The sequence below is a fragment of the Vicugna pacos genome, chromosome 18 (assembly GCF_048564905.1).
Source record: "Vicugna pacos chromosome 18, VicPac4, whole genome shotgun sequence".
Classification (NCBI taxonomy): Eukaryota; Metazoa; Chordata; class Mammalia; order Artiodactyla; family Camelidae; genus Vicugna; species Vicugna pacos.
The window spans coordinates 18782897-18800746 of record NC_133004.1 but is presented as its reverse complement, the minus strand read 5'-3'; the positions used below and the strand labels follow the sequence as shown (position 1 = coordinate 18800746).

The 17850-nt window shown below is 48.8% G+C and overlaps 3 protein-coding genes across 3 annotated transcripts; all 3 read right to left on the bottom strand.

Annotated features, from left to right (window-relative positions):
• Window positions 1-823: 823 nt before the first annotated feature.
• Window positions 824-1453, bottom strand: HBQ1 (hemoglobin subunit theta 1). The gene is made up of 3 exons (XM_006204366.4): window positions 1359-1453; window positions 1041-1236; window positions 824-952 (listed from the first exon to the last, which is right to left on the bottom strand). The coding sequence occupies exons 1-3, from the start codon at window positions 1451-1453 to the stop codon at window positions 824-826; spliced, it is 420 nt and encodes a 139-aa protein (XP_006204428.2).
• A 1912-nt stretch (window positions 1454-3365) lies between these two features.
• LOC140686923 (hemoglobin subunit alpha-like) lies at window positions 3366-4212 on the bottom strand. The gene is made up of 3 exons (XM_072942062.1): window positions 4031-4212; window positions 3730-3934; window positions 3366-3590 (listed from the first exon to the last, which is right to left on the bottom strand). Exons 1-3 carry the CDS (start codon window positions 4123-4125, stop codon window positions 3462-3464), a joined length of 429 nt encoding a protein of 142 aa, XP_072798163.1. The 5' UTR covers window positions 4126-4212; the 3' UTR covers window positions 3366-3461.
• A 2992-nt stretch (window positions 4213-7204) lies between these two features.
• LOC140686922 (hemoglobin subunit alpha-like) lies at window positions 7205-8038 on the bottom strand. The gene is made up of 3 exons (XM_072942061.1): window positions 7870-8038; window positions 7569-7773; window positions 7205-7429 (listed from the first exon to the last, which is right to left on the bottom strand). The coding sequence occupies exons 1-3, from the start codon at window positions 7962-7964 to the stop codon at window positions 7301-7303; spliced, it is 429 nt and encodes a 142-aa protein (XP_072798162.1). The 5' UTR covers window positions 7965-8038; the 3' UTR covers window positions 7205-7300.
• Between the last annotated feature and the right edge of the window lie 9812 nt (window positions 8039-17850).

The following is a 17850-nucleotide window of genomic DNA, read 5'->3' as shown; positions in this document are numbered from 1 at the left end:
CTCACACATGTGCTGGATCAGACCCCATTTGTTCAGTTTCCCCATGTGTCAAGGGGAAAGTAACAATAATGGAGTGTGGGACCTACTGGGATACAATAGGCAGGTGCAGCAACTGGAGTAGTTTTTCTGAAGTTTCTGCAATGAGCACGATTGACTTTATGAGGAAAAAATTTGGCAAGAAAGAAGCGCTAAGGTCTGTTTCCTGAGAAATGTGGTCCGTGGACAGGACTCTGAGCTGGCTCCCTGATCCGCCTTGTCTCCCGCTGACACACCTCCTTCCACCAGGCCCTAGCAAACCGGGGCTCTTCACCCCAAGCCTCCCGGATTTCCAAAGTCCCCAACACCTTCCAGATGCGCTTTGTACGGTTGTGCAGTTCCGGTCCGCGCGGGTCCCTAAGTTTCTCCCAGGCTGTGCCGCGTGTGGCCTGGACTGGCCCTCCGTTCTAGGTGGATCTGAGAGCAGCCGGCAGAGTGGTCCGGCTGCCCCACCTGCCCCCCATTCCCGAGCAGCGGAAGCCCCAAGTCTGTACCTCGAAGTGGCCGCGGCCAAGGGCACGGTGGATAGGTATTTACCATGTGGAATTTGGGACCCGCTGTCCAGACTTGCCTTAGGCTACCGGGGGCCGAGCGTCCGCGCCGGTATCTAATGATTGAGGGTGTGCGACTTGGGGGTCCTCAGACCCCGTCTTCCTTTGGAAGTGATGGCCCCTCTCCCTCGACCCCGCCAGGCCTCTGGAGCGCTCCCTTAGACAGAACACATGCGCAGCTGAGGCTTTGGGGACTTCACTCAAACACTGGAGGGTCTCGCGATCATCCACTCAATTTAGCGACAGCTGGGAGCCAACGCAGAAATCACGTGCCTCAGAAACTTGTCCAGCGAGGCTTGCAGGGCGGAGCTGAAGTCTCCGGGGTAGTGCTGGGCAAGGGTCACCAGCAGGCTGTCGCCCAGCAGCTGCAGAGAAAGGGAGTCGTCCCCACTCAGGTGCATGCCCCACACCCTTCTCTGATGGGAGTCCCCTCCCCCTCGCGTGCGATCTCACCTTGAAGTTGACAGGGTCCAAGCGCAGCTTGTGCGAGTGCAGCACGCGCAGAGCAGACAGGGCGCGGGGTAGGTCATCCAGGTGGTCCAAGGCGACGGTCAGGGCGAAGGCCACCTTCTCGCCGTGGGCTCTGACCTGCGCGGAGCGGGGACTCAGGTGGAAGTAGGTCTTGGTGGAAGGGAAGGCCAGGAAGGTCCTGCAGGGGGAACGGCGAGTGAGGCGTGTCCTGGAGGTGGGGGTTGGGGAGGAAGGGGGCCGGGAGGTGTGGGGCTCATTCCCCCAGCGCGCAAGCCCGGAGGCGCCGGGGCCTGTGCGCACCTCTCCAGGGCCTCGGTCGTGTAAACGTGAACGTTGCTACCCAGCTTCCTCCACAGCGCACGCACCGCAGCCTGGTCCTCTGCCGCCAGCACCATAGTGGAGCCTGGCCGGCTGCGCGCTCGGCTCCTTGGTGGAGCCTGGGCTGCGCCTGCGCCAATCGTCCCGCGGGTTCCTGAGTCCTCCCGGGGGCGCCACGCCTCTGGTGGCAGAATATGGCCCCGAGGCACCCGGGAGCGCTCCACGGACCGTCTGTTCCGAACTTCCCAGTCTTCCTGGACCCCGAGGCCCCCATTTTGAAGTGTTTACTATACGGAAACTAATATTTAGCATGATTCTTTATTATTAGGTAGCCTTGACTTTTAGCATGGATTTTGGCATTGAGTCCGTTTATCCTACCTTCCGCCCGAGTCTATTACATCTTTCTGAGTCTATTTACTCATTTATTGTATATAATGAAGGTAACTATTCCTTCTTCCCATGGTTATGCCTGGCTCGTGGCAGACACCCCTTTCAGAATAGTGAGTTTTATTGAGTGCCTAGGATGTATCTCCAAATAATAGCTAATACCTATGCGGCACTCATTCTGTGCTAGGCATCACTATACAACTCCCCCCCTTTTTAAAATTGTGGTGAAATTCATATGACATAAAATTTACTGTCTTAGCCATTTTAAGGTGTACGATTGTATCTTTAAGTACTTCACAATGTTGTGCAACCATCACCACTATTTAGTTCCAGAACTTTTTCATCATCCCAAACAGATGATGCAGTCAGTCCATAAGCCCTCCCCTCTGGCCTCTGGCAATCACCCGTCTGCTCTCTGTCTCTGTGGATTTGCCTGTTCTGGATATTTCATATAAATAGAATCCTGTAATATATGGTCTTCTGTGTCTAATTTCTTTTGCTTGGCATGTTTTTGAGGTTGTAGCATATATCAATACTTTACTGCTTTTTACGGCCAGATAACATTCCCTTGTATGGATCGATCACATTTTGTTTGTGTACTCATCTGTTGATGGACATTGGGGTTGTTTCCACCTCTAGCCATGTCCTCATTTTTCCTAATAATAAAATAAGGAAGACTACCACTTACTGGGAGCTCATACTGGGCCACTAGCTGGGCCAAAAGCACCACACACTGAGAGAGGGAATCTGCCACTACATTTTCTGAGGACGACACTTAGGCCCAGGGAAGAAAAGACACTGCTCTCATTTGGGAGCTTGATGACTGTCAGGACTGGGCACCTCAAGCCACAGGCATGAGGGGCATCCTTCATGGGGAGGACACATGTCTGAGTGCAGATGGTCTGACCCTGGCTTCTGCTCTCCACTGAAGAGCTAGGGGGGAGTCAGTGGGCCTCACAGCAGGGCAGTGGATCCTGAGCTGAGCCCCAAAATCAGATCTTCAGACCTTCAATGGCCCAGTGATGTCCTTGTCTTCAGAGTGAATGTCCTGGGGCTGTACCAGGTGAAAGGAGCGCCTTCAGGAAATTGTCTAGCCCTGGGATGGCATTGCTCACCCCTAATTTCTTCTTGACTGTACCTATACATGGGAGGCACTTGATGGGGAGGGGGCACTCAGGGTGACTCTGAAGAAGTGTGATCTCTGTGTTGTCCCCACCACTCTACTCTGGAAGAAGCCCTGGGAGGGCTCTGAGGTCCTAGGCTGGGAGTCCACCAACTCTCAGCACAAGTGTGTGCACCATAAAATATAGACAGAAAAAAAAATCCATTAGGTGAGCAAACTCTAGTTGAATCTGCAAGGCTCTGGAATGAAATGCAGGAAGGGGTGAATGTACTCAGCAAAGCACTCCAGGGTGAGGGTGGGCACTGTCCGGAGAATCCCAGGAAGTGCTAGAAGGACCAGCTCCATTTCCCTCCTCCCATATTCCCCTTCCCTCTCTTCCCCTGCAGAGTTCCTTGAGTTCCCAGAGTTCCTTGGTCTGTGACAAGAACCACCCCAACCCCAGCCCGGTTCACAGACACAGAGAATGAGGCTACAGAGGCTGCAGCCCACTCAGACTTTATTCAAAGTTCAGGAAGTGAGGGTGCCCAGAACACAGGAGGGCCCCGGGCAAGGGGAGGGACCGCCAAGACTCCAGCTTAACGGTATTTGGAGGTCAGCACGGTGCTCACGTTGGCCAGGAACTTGTCCAGGGAGGCATGGACCGCGGGGGTGAAATCGCCAGGGTGGTGGGCCGCCACGGTCACCAGCAGGCAGTGGCTCAGGAGCTGCAGAGAGAAGGGGTGTCAGGGGGCGTGGGGCACGCTCTACCTCTGCAACCACACTGCATTCTCTGCCCTACTAGCCTGCTAGCGGGGACGCTGTGCCTTCCACCCCAGATCTCTCCCAGCCGACCCACAAGCTCACCTTGAAGTTGACTGGGTCCACACGCAGCTTGTGGGCATGCAGATCACTCAGAGCCGACAGGGCACTGGGCAGGTCGTCCAGGTGGTCCGCAGCCTTGGTCAGCGCATCGCCCACCTTCTTGCCATGGGCCTGGACCTGGGCGGAGCCGTGGCTCAGGTCAAAGTGGGGGAAGTATGCCTTGGTGGTGGGGAAGCCCAGGAACATTCTGTGGGAAGAAGAGGTGAGAGAGCCGGGCTTAGGAGGAACAAGGACACGACGGGTGGTCCAGCCCTGAGTCCCAGCGGGGCAGGTGGGTGCTCACCTCTCCAGGGCCTCCGCGCCATAATCAGCAGCGTGGCCGCCAATCTTACCAAAGGCGGCCTTGATGATGGCCTTATCCTTGGAAGACAGCACCATGATGGGGTTTTTTGTGAGTCTGGGTCAGGACCAGAAGCGTGCAGGGCCGACAGTGCTCAAGGCTTTATGTCGGGGGCACAAGGGGCACGCCCGTCCGCGCGGTGCTCATTGGCTGGCGGGGGCCGGGATGCGCGACTGGGACCGGACGGCAGGGGGCGCGCGGCGCACAGTCTGCGCCAGGCCGGGCCGCGAGTACTTGGCTCCCAGCTTAGACTCCCAAGGACCTGGCAGGGTTGTTTCTCCCTCCTGCCCAACGGCAGCTTCCTACCCTCTACGTCCAACTGCCCCGGAAGTGATATCCCCTACCCACAGCGGGGGCTGGTTTGTGGAGCAGGATGGATACCCTCCCTCTCACCCTTTAGAGTCCCTGAGCTCCCTAGCACCAGGCTGCGCTCTCCTGAGGACAGAAGGGAGCAAATCAGTCCGTGCCACCCATCCTGGACGTAGGCTTGGGGCTTGGCAAAGCTGGACATTTTTAACTTGAGTAGAGTCGGTGAATGAATGGGCGATTGAGTGCGACTACTCCAGGGCAGAGACAAATTGCACATAGAACTTGCGCGCACCGCTCCCCTTTACTCAACAAACAAATCCCTCCCCGAATCCCTCCTGCTCCCTTTCAGCCTTGGTTCTTCCAGTTCCCTTTCTTTCCATGAATGCTCTTTGGGTGTCACTGAGTGCCAGTCATGGAAGGAACAGATACCAAGGTATAGAATTTGCAGGGCTGAGGTGGAGTTCCTTCTTGAACCTGGAGTTCTCCAGGTTCAAGTTCCTTCTTCCAGGGTGGTTGTCGCTGCAGCCCCAGGTCGGAGACTCACAGAGGCCAGTATCTCCTATTCAGGACCCCTGTGTGATGGTCTTTCTCCCCCTTTTGGCAAATGGTCCTGGTTCAGTGGCACCCCAGTCCCCCAAATTGCACCCGACACAAGATTGACTGACACAAGGTTGAACTGATAAATAAAGCAACTGGCTAAGCAAGACCTGAGCTTTCAGTCTAGTTAGGGATACAGACAGTTCATTAGGAGATGGTTTGGTCACATACCTTGTTAAAAGCCCTGAGGAGGCATGGCAGGAGTGAATGAGGCATTCAAGGATATCTTTCAGGGTTAGTGGACAAGTGATTGTCCCTGGGATAGTTGATGGGGGGAGGGGGGAGGAATGAAGTAAAATGTCAGACTTTGGTGAAGAGAAAAGGGAGCAAGAAGTCATCAGTTTGTTTTTCCTGGGAGCTTGGAGAAAGACTTTGCTTTGGGGAGTGGGTGGCTTGGGCATCTGTCAGCCTACCCTTCTGCCCACCTCCCCTCTCCCAAGACCTTCACTCAGGAATTGCCCAGTGTGTCCAGGAGGAAGTGATGGTCAAACTGACTTGGACAAAGAGGAAAGCAGCTCAGAAAAGCCTTAGCAATGACCCCTTCTGCTACCTACACCCCACCCCCGCACCTGTCTCCACTCTTCTCATTTTGTTCCCAATGGGCCCTCCCCCCAGCTCCTTCCATTTTTCCTTCCTGCCCTCCATCCTTTTCCTGATTCCATCTGCAGCCTCAGGCTCATCGTGGTTCTGAAGAACAACAGGATCAGACACTGGGGGCTTAGGGACACCAGAGCCCCACTCCCAGGCCTGGGACAAACCCTCTTGCATCCTAATCCCGTTCCCTGGCCCCTAAGCCCTTTTAAGACAAGACTTGAACATTCCTCAGCCAATGTCTTATACTTGTAATATGAGAAGACCTCCCACATATATATGAGGAAAAGACAAATGACTTATGGGAAGAATTGACCAAGGATTTGAACAGAAAATGAGTAGAAATAGTAAAATGATCAATTAATCTATGAAATGAGGAGAGCTGAATAAACTGGCCAAAGAGATGTAGAGTTCAGTGGGAAGGGCAGATTGAAGAAAAATACCCAAGATATAAGGATATTTTTGACAAAATAAAAGCACAGTTGTAGAGGCACTGTGTCCCTCTCAGCACAGGATAAGAGCTGATGGTCTCAGTCCCAAACTCCCAAACTTTTAACCACAGCTCTTTCTGCAGGGGTCAGGGGACAGGACAGAGGGTCTCTCCCTCCCTCTCTCTCTCTCTCTCTCTCTCTCTCTCTCTCTCTCTCTCTCTCTCTCTCTAGTTTGAATAACACAAAAAAGATGTGCATGTGTGAAAACATGGGTGGATTTTAATTTATATCATAAGTGTTTTTCTACATTTCAATAAAAGTGAATTGGGCTGTGGGACAGAGAAAGAGTGCATGGTGGGGAGTGGGGAATAAGTCCCCGGCTGTTCAGAGAGGCCCCCGGCCAGAAGGAAAGAGGTGAGCAGTGGCCGCATAGGGTTGCCCTGGATGTGGCGGCTGGGCTGGAGGCACTGATGGAGTCCCTAAGGGCTGCAGAGTGTGTGGGGTGTGCAAGGTTCCAGAGTGGAGTGCAGGGCAGCAGCGTGTGTGACAGGGACCTTTCTGAAGGTTGCTTTGGGCACCAAAGCAGAACTGCTGGGACACCCCGAGAGCCTTGGGCAGAGAATGGGGTGGGATAGGCCATGAGCTGGGGACGGCAGGGCTGGGCACACAGTGAGCTCTTAATGTGCCTCCTGCACTGGAGCCAGGAACTCTGCGAAAGGCTTCAGCCAGCTCAGAGCTGCTCTTCTCCCCTGACTTCACCGCCAACATACACACAGCAGACAGTTCCAGGAAGGATGCCTGGGGCTGTGACCCCTGTTCCAACCCACCTTCCCTCTGGGAGGAAGGCAGTGAAATCTCACAAAGATTGTCCACCTGCACCTGCATCTGCACCCAAACCAGCCTATTTTTGCTGTTTGTTTGTTTTGCTTTCTTTTATTTTGATCTAGATTGCATGTTTAAGGGGGATCAGTCAGAGGTTTCAAAAAAGGGTGGCCATTTGAGGACTCCCCACCTTGTGGAGAACCCTGGGAGTCTGCATCTCCCAGGACAGGAGATGAGTTCAGCAAGCAGATTATGGGAAACATCAGCCTTAGCTCCCCTCTCTCTTCCGCCCTCCCATTCTTTGCTGTTGAAAACCACCCCCAACCCCAGCCCGGTTCACAGACACAGAGAATGAGGCTACAGAGGCTGCAGCCCACTCAGACTTTATTCAAAGTTCAGGAAGTGAGGGTGCCCAGAACACAGGAGGGCCCCGGGCAAGGGGAGGGACCGCCAAGACTCCAGCTTAACGGTATTTGGAGGTCAGCACGGTGCTCACGTTGGCCAGGAACTTGTCCAGGGAGGCATGGACCGCGGGGGTGAAATCGCCAGGGTGGTGGGCCGCCACGGTCACCAGCAGGCAGTGGCTCAGGAGCTGCAGAGAGAAGGGGTGTCAGGGGGCGTGGGGCACGCTCTACCTCTGCAACCACACTGCATTCTCTGCCCTACTAGCCTGCTAGCAGGGACGCTGTGCCTTCCACCCCAGATCTCTCCCAGCCGACCCACAAGCTCACCTTGAAGTTGACTGGGTCCACACGCAGCTTGTGGGCATGCAGATCACTCAGAGCCGACAGGGCACTGGGCAGGTCGTCCAGGTGGTCCGCAGCCTTGGTCAGCGCATCGCCCACCTTCTTGCCATGGGCCTGGACCTGGGCGGAGCCGTGGCTCAGGTCAAAGTGGGGGAAGTATGTCTTGGTGGTGGGGAAGCCCAGGAACATTCTGTGGGAAGAAGAGGTGAGAGAGCCGGGCTTAGGAGGAACAAGGACACGACGGGTGGTCCAGCCCTGAGTCCCAGCGGGGCAGGTGGGTGCTCACCTCTCCAGGGCCTCCGCGCCATAATCAGCAGCGTGGCCGCCAATCTTACCAAAGGCGGCCTTGATGATGGCCTTATCCTTGGAAGACAGCACCATGATGGGGTTTTTTGTGAGTCTGGGTCAGGACCAGAAGCGTGCAGGGCCGACAGTGCTCAAGGCTTTATGTCGGGGGCACAAGGGGCACGCCCGTCCGCGCGGTGCTCATTGGCTGGCGGGGGCCGGGATGCGCGACTGGGACCGGACGGCAGGGGGCGCGCGGCGCACAGTCTGCGCCAGGCCGGGCCGCGAGTACTTGGCTCCCAGCTTAGACTCCCAAGGACCTGGCAGGGTTGTTTCTCCCTCCTGCCCAACGGCAGCTTCCTACCCTCTACGTCCAACTGCCCCGGAAGTGATATCCCCTACCCACAGCGGGGGCTGGTTTGTGGAGCAGGATGGATACCCTCCCTCTCACCCTTTAGAGTCCCTGAGCTCCCTAGCACCAGGCTGCGCTCTCCTGAGGACAGAAGGGAGCAAATCAGTCCGTGCCACCCATCCTGGACGTAGGCTTGGGGCTTGGCAAAGCTGGACATTTTTAACTTGAGTAGAGTCGGTGAATGAATGGGCGATTGAGTGCGACTACTCCAGGGCAGAGACAAATTGCACATAGAACTTGCGCGCACCGCTCCCCTTTACTCAACAAACAAATCCCTCCCCGAATCCCTCCTGCTCCCTTTCAGCCTTGGTTCTTCCAGTTCCCTTTCTTTCCATGAATGCTCTTTGGGTGTCACTGAGTGCCAGTCATGGAAGGAACAGATACCAAGGTATAGAATTTGCAGGGCTGAGGTGGAGTTCCTTCTTGAACCTGGAGTTCTCCAGGTTCAAGTTCCTTCTTCCAGGGTGGTTGTCGCTGCAGCCCCAGGTCGGAGACTCACAGAGGCCAGTATCTCCTATTCAGGACCCCTGTGTGATGGTCTTTCTCCCCCTTTTGGCAAATGGTCCTGGTTCAGTGGCACCCCAGTCCCCCAAATTGCACCCGACACAAGATTGACTGACACAAGGTTGAACTGATAAATAAAGCAACTGGCTAAGCAAGACCTGAGCTTTCAGTCTAGTTAGGGATACAGACAGTTCATTAGGAGATGGTTTGGTCACATACCTTGTTAAAAGCCCTGAGGAGGCATGGCAGGAGTGAATGAGGCATTCAAGGATATCTTTCAGGGTTAGTGGACAAGTGATTGTCCCTGGGATAGTTGATGGGGGGAGGGGGGAGGAATGAAGTAAAATGTCAGACTTTGGTGAAGAGAAAAGGGAGCAAGAAGTCATCAGTTTGTTTTTCCTGGGAGCTTGGAGAAAGACTTTGCTTTGGGGAGTGGGTGGCTTGGGCATCTGTCAGCCTACCCTTCTGCCCACCTCCCCTCTCCCAAGACCTTCACTCAGGAATTGCCCAGTGTGTCCAGGAGGAAGTGATGGTCAAACTGACTTGGACAAAGAGGAAAGCAGCTCAGAAAAGCCTTAGCAATGACCCCTTCTGCTACCTACACCCCACCCCCGCACCTGTCTCCACTCTTCTCATTTTGTTCCCAATGGGCCCTCCCCCCAGCTCCTTCCATTTTTCCTTCCTGCCCTCCATCCTTTTCCTGATTCCATCTGCAGCCTCAGGCTCATCGTGGTTCTGAAGAACAACAGGATCAGACACTGGGGGCTTAGGGACACCAGAGCCCCACTCCCAGGCCTGGGACAAACCCTCTTGCATCCTAATCCCGTTCCCTGGCCCCTAAGCCCTTTTAAGACAAGACTTGAACATTCCTCAGCCAATGTCTTATACTTGTAATATGAGAAGACCTCCCACATATATATGAGGAAAAGACAAATGACTTATGGGAAGAATTGACCAAGGATTTGAACAGAAAATGAGTAGAAATAGTAAAATGATCAATTAATCTATGAAATGAGGAGAGCTGAATAAACTGGCCAAAGAGATGTAGAGTTCAGTGGGAAGGGCAGATTGAAGAAAAATACCCAAGATATAAGGATATTTTTGACAAAATAAAAGCACAGTTGTAGAGGCACTGTGTCCCTCTCAGCACAGGATAAGAGCTGATGGTCTCAGTCCCAAACTCCCAAACTTTTAACCACAGCTCTTTCTGCAGGGGTCAGGGGACAGGACAGAGGGTCTCTCCCTCCCTCTCTCTCTCTCTCTCTCTCTCTCTCTCTCTCTAGTTTGAATAACACAAAAAAGATGTGCATGTGTGAAAACATGGGTGGATTTTAATTTATATCATAAGTGTTTTTCTACATTTCAATAAAAGTGAATTGGGCTGTGGGACAGAGAAAGAGTGCATGGTGGGGAGTGGGGAATAAGTCCCCGGCTGTTCAGAGAGGCCCCCGGCCAGAAGGAAAGAGGTGAGCAGTGGCCGCATAGGGTTGCCCTGGATGTGGCGGCTGGGCTGGAGGCACTGATGGAGTCCCTAAGGGCTGCAGAGTGTGTGGGGTGTGCAAGGTTCCAGAGTGGAGTGCAGGGCAGCAGCGTGTGTGACAGGGACCTTTCTGAAGGTTGCTTTGGGCACCAAAGCAGAACTGCTGGGACACCCCGAGAGCCTTGGGCAGAGAATGGGGTGGGATAGGCCATGAGCTGGGGACGGCAGGGCTGGGCACACAGTGAGCTCTTTTTTTTTTTTTTTGAGGAGTTTCTTGGCTTGATGTGTATGGTAAAACAAAGGCATTTGCATACATTTTTTTTCTCTGTGATTTATCATAACATTTTGTGTATATTTCCCTGTGCTATACAGTGTAATCTTGTTTATCTGTTCTACAATTTTGAAATCCCAGTCTATCCCTTCCCACCCTCTACCCCCGCCCCGGTAACCACAAGTCTGTATTCTCTGTCCATGAGTCTATTTCTGTCCTGTATTTATGCTTAGTTTTTGTTTGTTTGTTTGTTTTTGTTTTTTAGATTCCACATATGAGCGATCTCATATGGTATTTTTCTTTCTTTTTCTGGCTTACTTCACTTAGAATGACATTCTCTAGGAGCATCCATGTTTCTGAAATGGCATTATGTTGTCGGTTTTTATGGCTGAGTAGTATTCCATTCTATAAATATACCACCTCCTCTTTATCCAGTCACCTGTTGATGGACATTTAGGTTGTTTCCATGTTTTGGCTATTGTAAATAGTGCTGCTATGAACATTGGGGTGCAGGTGTCATCCTGAAGTAGGGCTCCTTCTGGGTACAAGCCCAGGAGTGGGATTCCTGGGTCATATGGTAAGTCTATTCCTAGTCTTTTGAGGAATCGCCACACTGTTTTCCATAGTGGCTGCACCAAACTGCATTCCCACCAGCAGTGTAGGAGGGTTCCCCTTTCTCCACAGCCTCTCCAGCATTTGTCATTTTTGGATTTTTGAATGACGGCCATTCTGACTGGTGTGAGGTGATACCTCATTGTAGTTTTGATTTGCATTTCTCTGATAATTAGTGATATTGAACATTTTTTCATGTGTTTTTTGATCATTTGTTTGTCTTCCTTGGAGAATTGCTTGTTTAGGTCTTCTGCCCATTTTTGGATTGGGTTGTTTATTTTTTTCTTATTGAGTCGTATGAGCTGCTTATATATTTTGGAGATCAAGCCTTTGTCAGTTTCACTTGCAAAAATTTTCTCCCATTCCGTAGGTTTTCTTCTTGTTTTATTTCTGGTTTCCTTAGCTCTGCAGAAGCTTGTAAGTTTCATTAGGTCCAATTTGTTTATTCATGCTTTTATTTCTTCTAGGAGAAAATTTTTGAAATGTATGTCAGATAATGTTTTGCCTATGTTTTCCTCTAGGAGGTTTATTGTATCTTGTCTTATGTTTAAGTCTTTAATCCATTTTGAGTTGATTTTTGTATATGGTGTAAGGGTGTGTTCTAGCTTCATTGTTTTACATGCTGCTGTCCAGTTTTCCCAACACCATTTGCTGAAGAGACTGTCTTTATTCCATTGTATATTCTTGCCTCCTTTGTCGAAGATGAGTTGACCAAAAGTTTGTGGGTTCATTTCTGGGCTCTCTATTCTGTTCCATTGGTCTATATGTCTGTTTTGGTACCAATACCATGCTGTCTTGATGACTGTAGCTCTATGGTATTGTCTGAAGTCTGGGAGAGTTATTCCTCCAGCCTCTTTCTTTCTCTTCAGTAATGCTTTAGCAATTCTAGGTCTTTGATGGTTCCATATAAATTATATTATGATTTGTTCTAGTTCTGTGAAATATGTCCTGGGTAATTGGATAGGGATTGCATTAAATCTGTAGATTGCCTTGGGCAGTGTGACCATTTTAACAATATTGATTCTTCCAATCCAAGAGCATGGAATATCTTTCCATTTTTTAAAGTCTTCTTTAATTTCCTTCATCAATGGTTTATAGTTTTCTGTGTATAATTCTTTCGCCTCCTTGGTTAGATTTATTCCCAGATATTTTATTACTTTGGGTGCTATTTTAAAGGGGATTGTTTCTTTACTTTCTTTCTCTGTTGATTTATCGTTAGTGTAAAGAAAGGCAACTGATTTTTGAACATTAATTTTGTAACCTGCTACCTTGCTGAATTCTTCGATCAGCTCTAGTAGCTTTTTTGTGGACCTTTTAGGGTTTTCTATATATAGTAACATGTCGTCAGCATATAATGACACTTTTACCTCTTCTTTTCCAATTTGGATCCCTTTTATTTCTTTCTCTTGCCTGATTGCTGTGGCTAGGACTTCCAGGACTATATTGAATAGGAGTGGTGATAGTGGGCATCCTTGTCTTGTCCCAGATTTTGAGTTTTTCACCGTTGAGAACTATGCTGGCTATAGGTTTGTCATATATAGCTTTTATTATGTTGAGATATGTTCCCTCTATACCCACTTTGGCGAGAGTTTTTATCATAAATGGGTGTTGAATTTTATCAAATGCTTTTTCTGCATCGATTGAGATGATCATGTGGTTTTTGTCCTTTCTCTTGTTGATGTGATGTATTACATTGATTGATTTGCGTATGTTGAACCAGCCTTGTGTCCCTGGGATGAACCCCACTTGGTCATGATGTATAATCTTTTTTATGTGTTGTTGGATTCTATTTGCTAAAATTTTGGTGAGGATTTTGGTGTCTATGTTCATCACTGATATTGGCCTATAATTCTCTTTTTTTGTAGTGTCTTTGCCTGGCCCTTTTGGTATCAGGGTGATGGTGGCTTCATAGAATGAGTTTGGGAGTATTCCCTCCTTTTCAATCGTCTGGAAGAGTTTGAGAAGGACTGGTATGAGTTCTTCTTTGTATGTTTGGTAGAATTCCCCGGTGAAGCCGTCCGGTCCTGGACTTTTATTTGTAGGGAGGTTTTTAATTGCTATTTCTATTTCCTTTCTAGTGATCGGATTGTTGAAGTGTTCAGTTTCTTCTTGATTCAGTTTTGGTGGACAGTATGTTTCCAGAAACTTGTCCATCTCCTCTAGGTTATCCAGTTTGGTTCCATATAGTTTTTCATAATATTCTCGTATGATATTCTGTATTTCTATTTTGTTTGTTGTAATTTCTCCATTTTCCTTTCTTATTTTGCTAATTTGTGCTCTCTCTTTTTTCTTCTTTGTGAGTTTGGCCAGAGGTTTGTTGATTTTATTTACTTTTTCAAAAAACCAACTTTTGGTTTGGTTGATTTTTTCTATGGTCTTGTTAATCTCTATTGTATTTAATTCCTCTCTGATCTTTATTATTTCCTTCCTTCTGCTGCTTTTTGAGGCTTTTTGTTCTTCTTTTTCTAATTGATTTAGGTGGTGGGTTAACTTGTTTATTTGAGATTGTTCTTCTTTTTTGAGAAAGGCCTGTATCGCTATAAACTTCCCTCTTAGCACTGCCTTTGCTGTGTCCCATAGGTTTTGAGTGGTTGTGCTTTCATTATCATTTGTCTCAAGGTATTTTTTAATTTCAGCTTTGATTTCCTCATTGATCCATTGTTTTTTCAATAACATATTGTTTAATCTCCATGCTTTTCTTTTTTTCTCCTTTGTTTCTCTGTTGTTGATTTCCCGTTTCATGGCATTGTGGTCAGTAAAGATGCTTGAGATAATTTCTATCTTCTTAAATTTGTTGAGGTTTCTTTTGTGTCCAAGTACATGATCGATCCTGGAAAATGTTCCATGTGCACTTGAAAAGAATGTATATTCTATTTTTTGGGGGTGTAAAGCTCTGAAAATATCCACCAAATCTAGTTTTTCTATTGTAGTATTTAATTTCTCTGTTGCCTTGTTTATTTTCTGTCTGGAAGATCTGTCTATTGATGTTAATGCAGTGTTAAAATCTCCAACTATGATTGTATTCCCATCAATATCCCCCTTTATCTCTGTTAGTAATTCTTGCATGTACTTATGTGCTCCTATATTGGGTGCATATATATTAACGAGTGTAATATCTTCATCTTGTATCACTCCTTTAATCATTATAAAATGTCCTTCTTTATCTTTCTTTATGGCCTTTGTTTTAAAGTCTATTTTGTCTGAAATCAGTACTGCAACACCTGCTTTTTTGGCTTATCCATTTGCATGGAATATCCTTTTCCATCCTTTCACTCTCAATCTATATGTGTCCTTCTCCCTAAAGTGGGTCTCTTGTATGCAGCATATTGAAGGTTCTTGCTTTATTATCCACTCTGCCACTCTATGTCTTTTGACTGGAGCATTTAGTCCATTAACATTTACAGTAATTAATGATAGATGTGTGTTTATTGCCATTTTGAACTTATCTTTGCAGTTGAATTGGTATATCCTCTTTGTTCCTTTCTTCTTCCTTTTGTGGTTTGGTAATTTTCCTTTGTATTATCATGGATTTTATTTAATTTTTGTGACTCCCTTGTAAATTTTTGACTTGTGGTTACCCTTTTTTGTAAATCTATTAACCTATACCCGTTTTTAATAAACTGATAATAATATGATCTCAAACCCATCCTACTGTTAAAAAAATTTAAAAAAGAAAGAAAAAAAATTCTATATTTCCCTGCCTCCTTCTCCCACTCTCAGTGATTTGTATGTCTTCTTTTATAATTTCGTGTTTTCTTTATTTGTAATTCATGAGTTATCACCTTTCCAGTTGTACGTTTCTCATTTCTGTAGCATCCTGCTGCTTTTCTATTTAGAATAGCCCTTTCAATATTTCTTTTAGCATGGGTTTAGTGTTGCTAAACTCCTGCAGCTTTTTTTTGTCTGTGAAACTCTTTATTTCTCCTTCTATCCTAAAGGATAGCCTTGCTGGATAAAGTATCCTAGGCTGCATCTTTTTTTCATTCAGGGCTTTGAATATATCTTGCCACTCCCTTCTGGCCTGTAGTGTTTGTGTAGAGAAATCAGCTGAGAGCCTTATGGGGGTTCCCTTGTAGTTCACTCTTTGCTTTTCTCTTGCTGCCTTTAGAATCATTTCTTTATCCTTGACTCTGGCCATCTTGATTATGATATGTCTTGGTGTGGGTCTAGTTGGGTTCTTCCTGTTTGGGACCCTCTGAGCTTCCTGTACTTGTATATCTGATTCCTTCTTTAAGTTTGGGAAGTTTTCAGTCATGATTTCTTCAAAAACCTTTTCAATTCCCTTTGATCCTTCTTCCCCTTCTGGGACCCCTATTATGCAAAGATTGGGATGCTTTATATTATCCCATAGGTCCCTTATGCTATTATCATTATTTTTTATTTGCTTATCTTGTAGTTCTTCTGAATGGGTGCTTTCTGTTGCCCTGTCTTCTAGATCACTAATTCGTTCCTCTGCATTAACTAGTCGGCTTTGCACAGCTGTTAGATCATTCCTCATCTCTGTCATTGAGTTTTCCCATTTTGCTTGGCTCTTCTTTATAGCTTCAATTTCATTTTTGACATATTTTATTTCTCTAAGCATTATCTCTTTTAATTCCTTCAGCAATTTGATCACTCCTTTTTTGAAATCTTGATCTAGTAGGCTATCGATGTCTATTTCATTGAGATTTCTTTCAGGGGATTCCTCTTGTTCTTTTAATTGGGAAAGGTTTCTCTGCTTCTTCATCTTGCTCATACCTCTCTGGCACTGTGGTTTATGGAGTATCAGTTGTCTATTTTGGATCTTAAGGATTTTATCTATCTAATGCCTATTTAGGAATAGAACTTAGGAAAAACAAAGAAAAAAGAAAAAAGAAAAAAAGAGAAAAGAATAAGAGAGAGAGAGAAAGATTTTTAAAAGAAGGGAGAAAGAGGGTTTGAAAACAATGTATAATGAATAATAGAAGAGCGGGTTGAAGCAGAGTATTAATCGGGTGGAGACGTACTTTTAAAACCTTTAAAAAAAAAAGGGGGGGGTGGGGAGATGAATATATGTGTTTGAAGCCTGTGTCTAATCAATAACAGGACATCAAAACCCAAGAGAAATAGAAATGAATTAAGAAGTAAAAATTAAAAGAGTAATTGAAAATAGAACAGGTAAAAACAGATTAAAACAAAACAAAACAAAAACAAAAACAGAAAACAAAAAAACAAAACAAAGCAAAACAAAAACCAAAAAAAAAAAAAAAAGGGGGGTTGTCGGTGTTCTCCTGGAGTCTGTGTGCTTTTAATGTGAAGTCCTTCTGTCTTCGTCCTGTTTTGGAAGCTCAGCTTGTTTTCATAGGCCCTCCGTTGGCGCCCTCTTCTGTGCTGCTCCCAGCACCTGTCGGCAAGCAGATCGCGCCTCCTCCTAACACGGGGGTCAGATGCAGCTCTCCTCTGCTGCGGGTCACTGCCCCTCCGGATGCCGCAGTCAGATGTTGCAGACTGGCCAGGCAGGAGGGCGGGTCGTGCCCCTTCCCAGCACCTCGGTCAGGGGTTGTGTTCCTGCCCGACAGGCGGGGGGCCGCTCTCCCCCTGCCTGCGCCGCTGGTAGCTCCGCTGCTCTGTGCGGCTGCGCGCTCTGCGCCGGCGCTCTGCCCTGGCCGCGCTCCGCCCCGTTCGGCGCAACGCCCTGGTCGCGCTCCGCGGGTGGGCTCGGGGAAGACCGAGGGGCAGCCTCCTCCCTGCTCCGAGCCAAGACCCAGCTGCTTGTTTGTCTTTGTGGAGCAAGTTCTCTGGGGGACCAGAATGGAAGGATCCTATCTGCCCAGGGCTGTAGGCCCATCTCAGTCTGGCCCTTGAGGCTGCTAAGCCCTTCCGTGCGGACGCAGGTTTCGCCTCTGCCCCCGCCTGGGTGCTCAGCGCCGGAGAATATGGCGGCTCTGCCTGGGCCCCGCCCCTCTTCCCCTGAGAAGTTTCCATGGGTTTTCAGAGATGGGGGTATGCACCCTTCCCCCGAGAGCACATCAACCTTGCTGTTTTATGGAGGGCCCAGGTTGTTCCGTCCTGTACACCCACAGCCCCGGCGCCCAGCCCCTTGCAGTCCCCTGGAGCTGCCTCCGTGCAGCCGCCCCCGTCCTCCGCCCGGCTTGTGCAGCTTGGCCCTGCCCGCTGCTGTCGGCCCGCGTCTCAGGCTGGGTGTCGGGGGGACGCTCTGTGCCCGTTTAACTTAGTTCTGTCAGACAAGGGCTGCTCTGTACAGATCCGAGCCTTGGAGGCTCCCCCTCCGTCCCGCTGGCCTCTCAATTGGAGAGGGGAGACCCAGCGAGCAAGCGCCAGTCCTCCTTTGCCGCTCCCTCCACGCGGGACCCGTCCCGCGCTGCTTTGCCTTTTGTTCTTTCTTTTTGCCTTTTCTCCTACCAGATTTTTGGCGTCTTTATCTTTTGAAGAGGGCGATGATCTGTTGGAGTTCCGCAGGTGCTCTGGTTGGCTGAGTGGGTCTGTAGATGTGGGTCTTGGTGTATTTGTGGGAGAGGGTGACTTACAAGCGTCCTTCTACTCCGCCATCTTGCCCGGAAGTCCAGTGAGCTCTCAATGTGCCTCCTGCACTGGAGCCAGGAACTCTGCGAAAGGCTTCAGCCAGCTCAGAGCTGCTCTTCTCCCCTGACTTCACCGCCAACATACACACAGCAGACAGTTCCAGGAAGGATGCCTGGGGCTGTGACCCCTGTTCCAACCCACC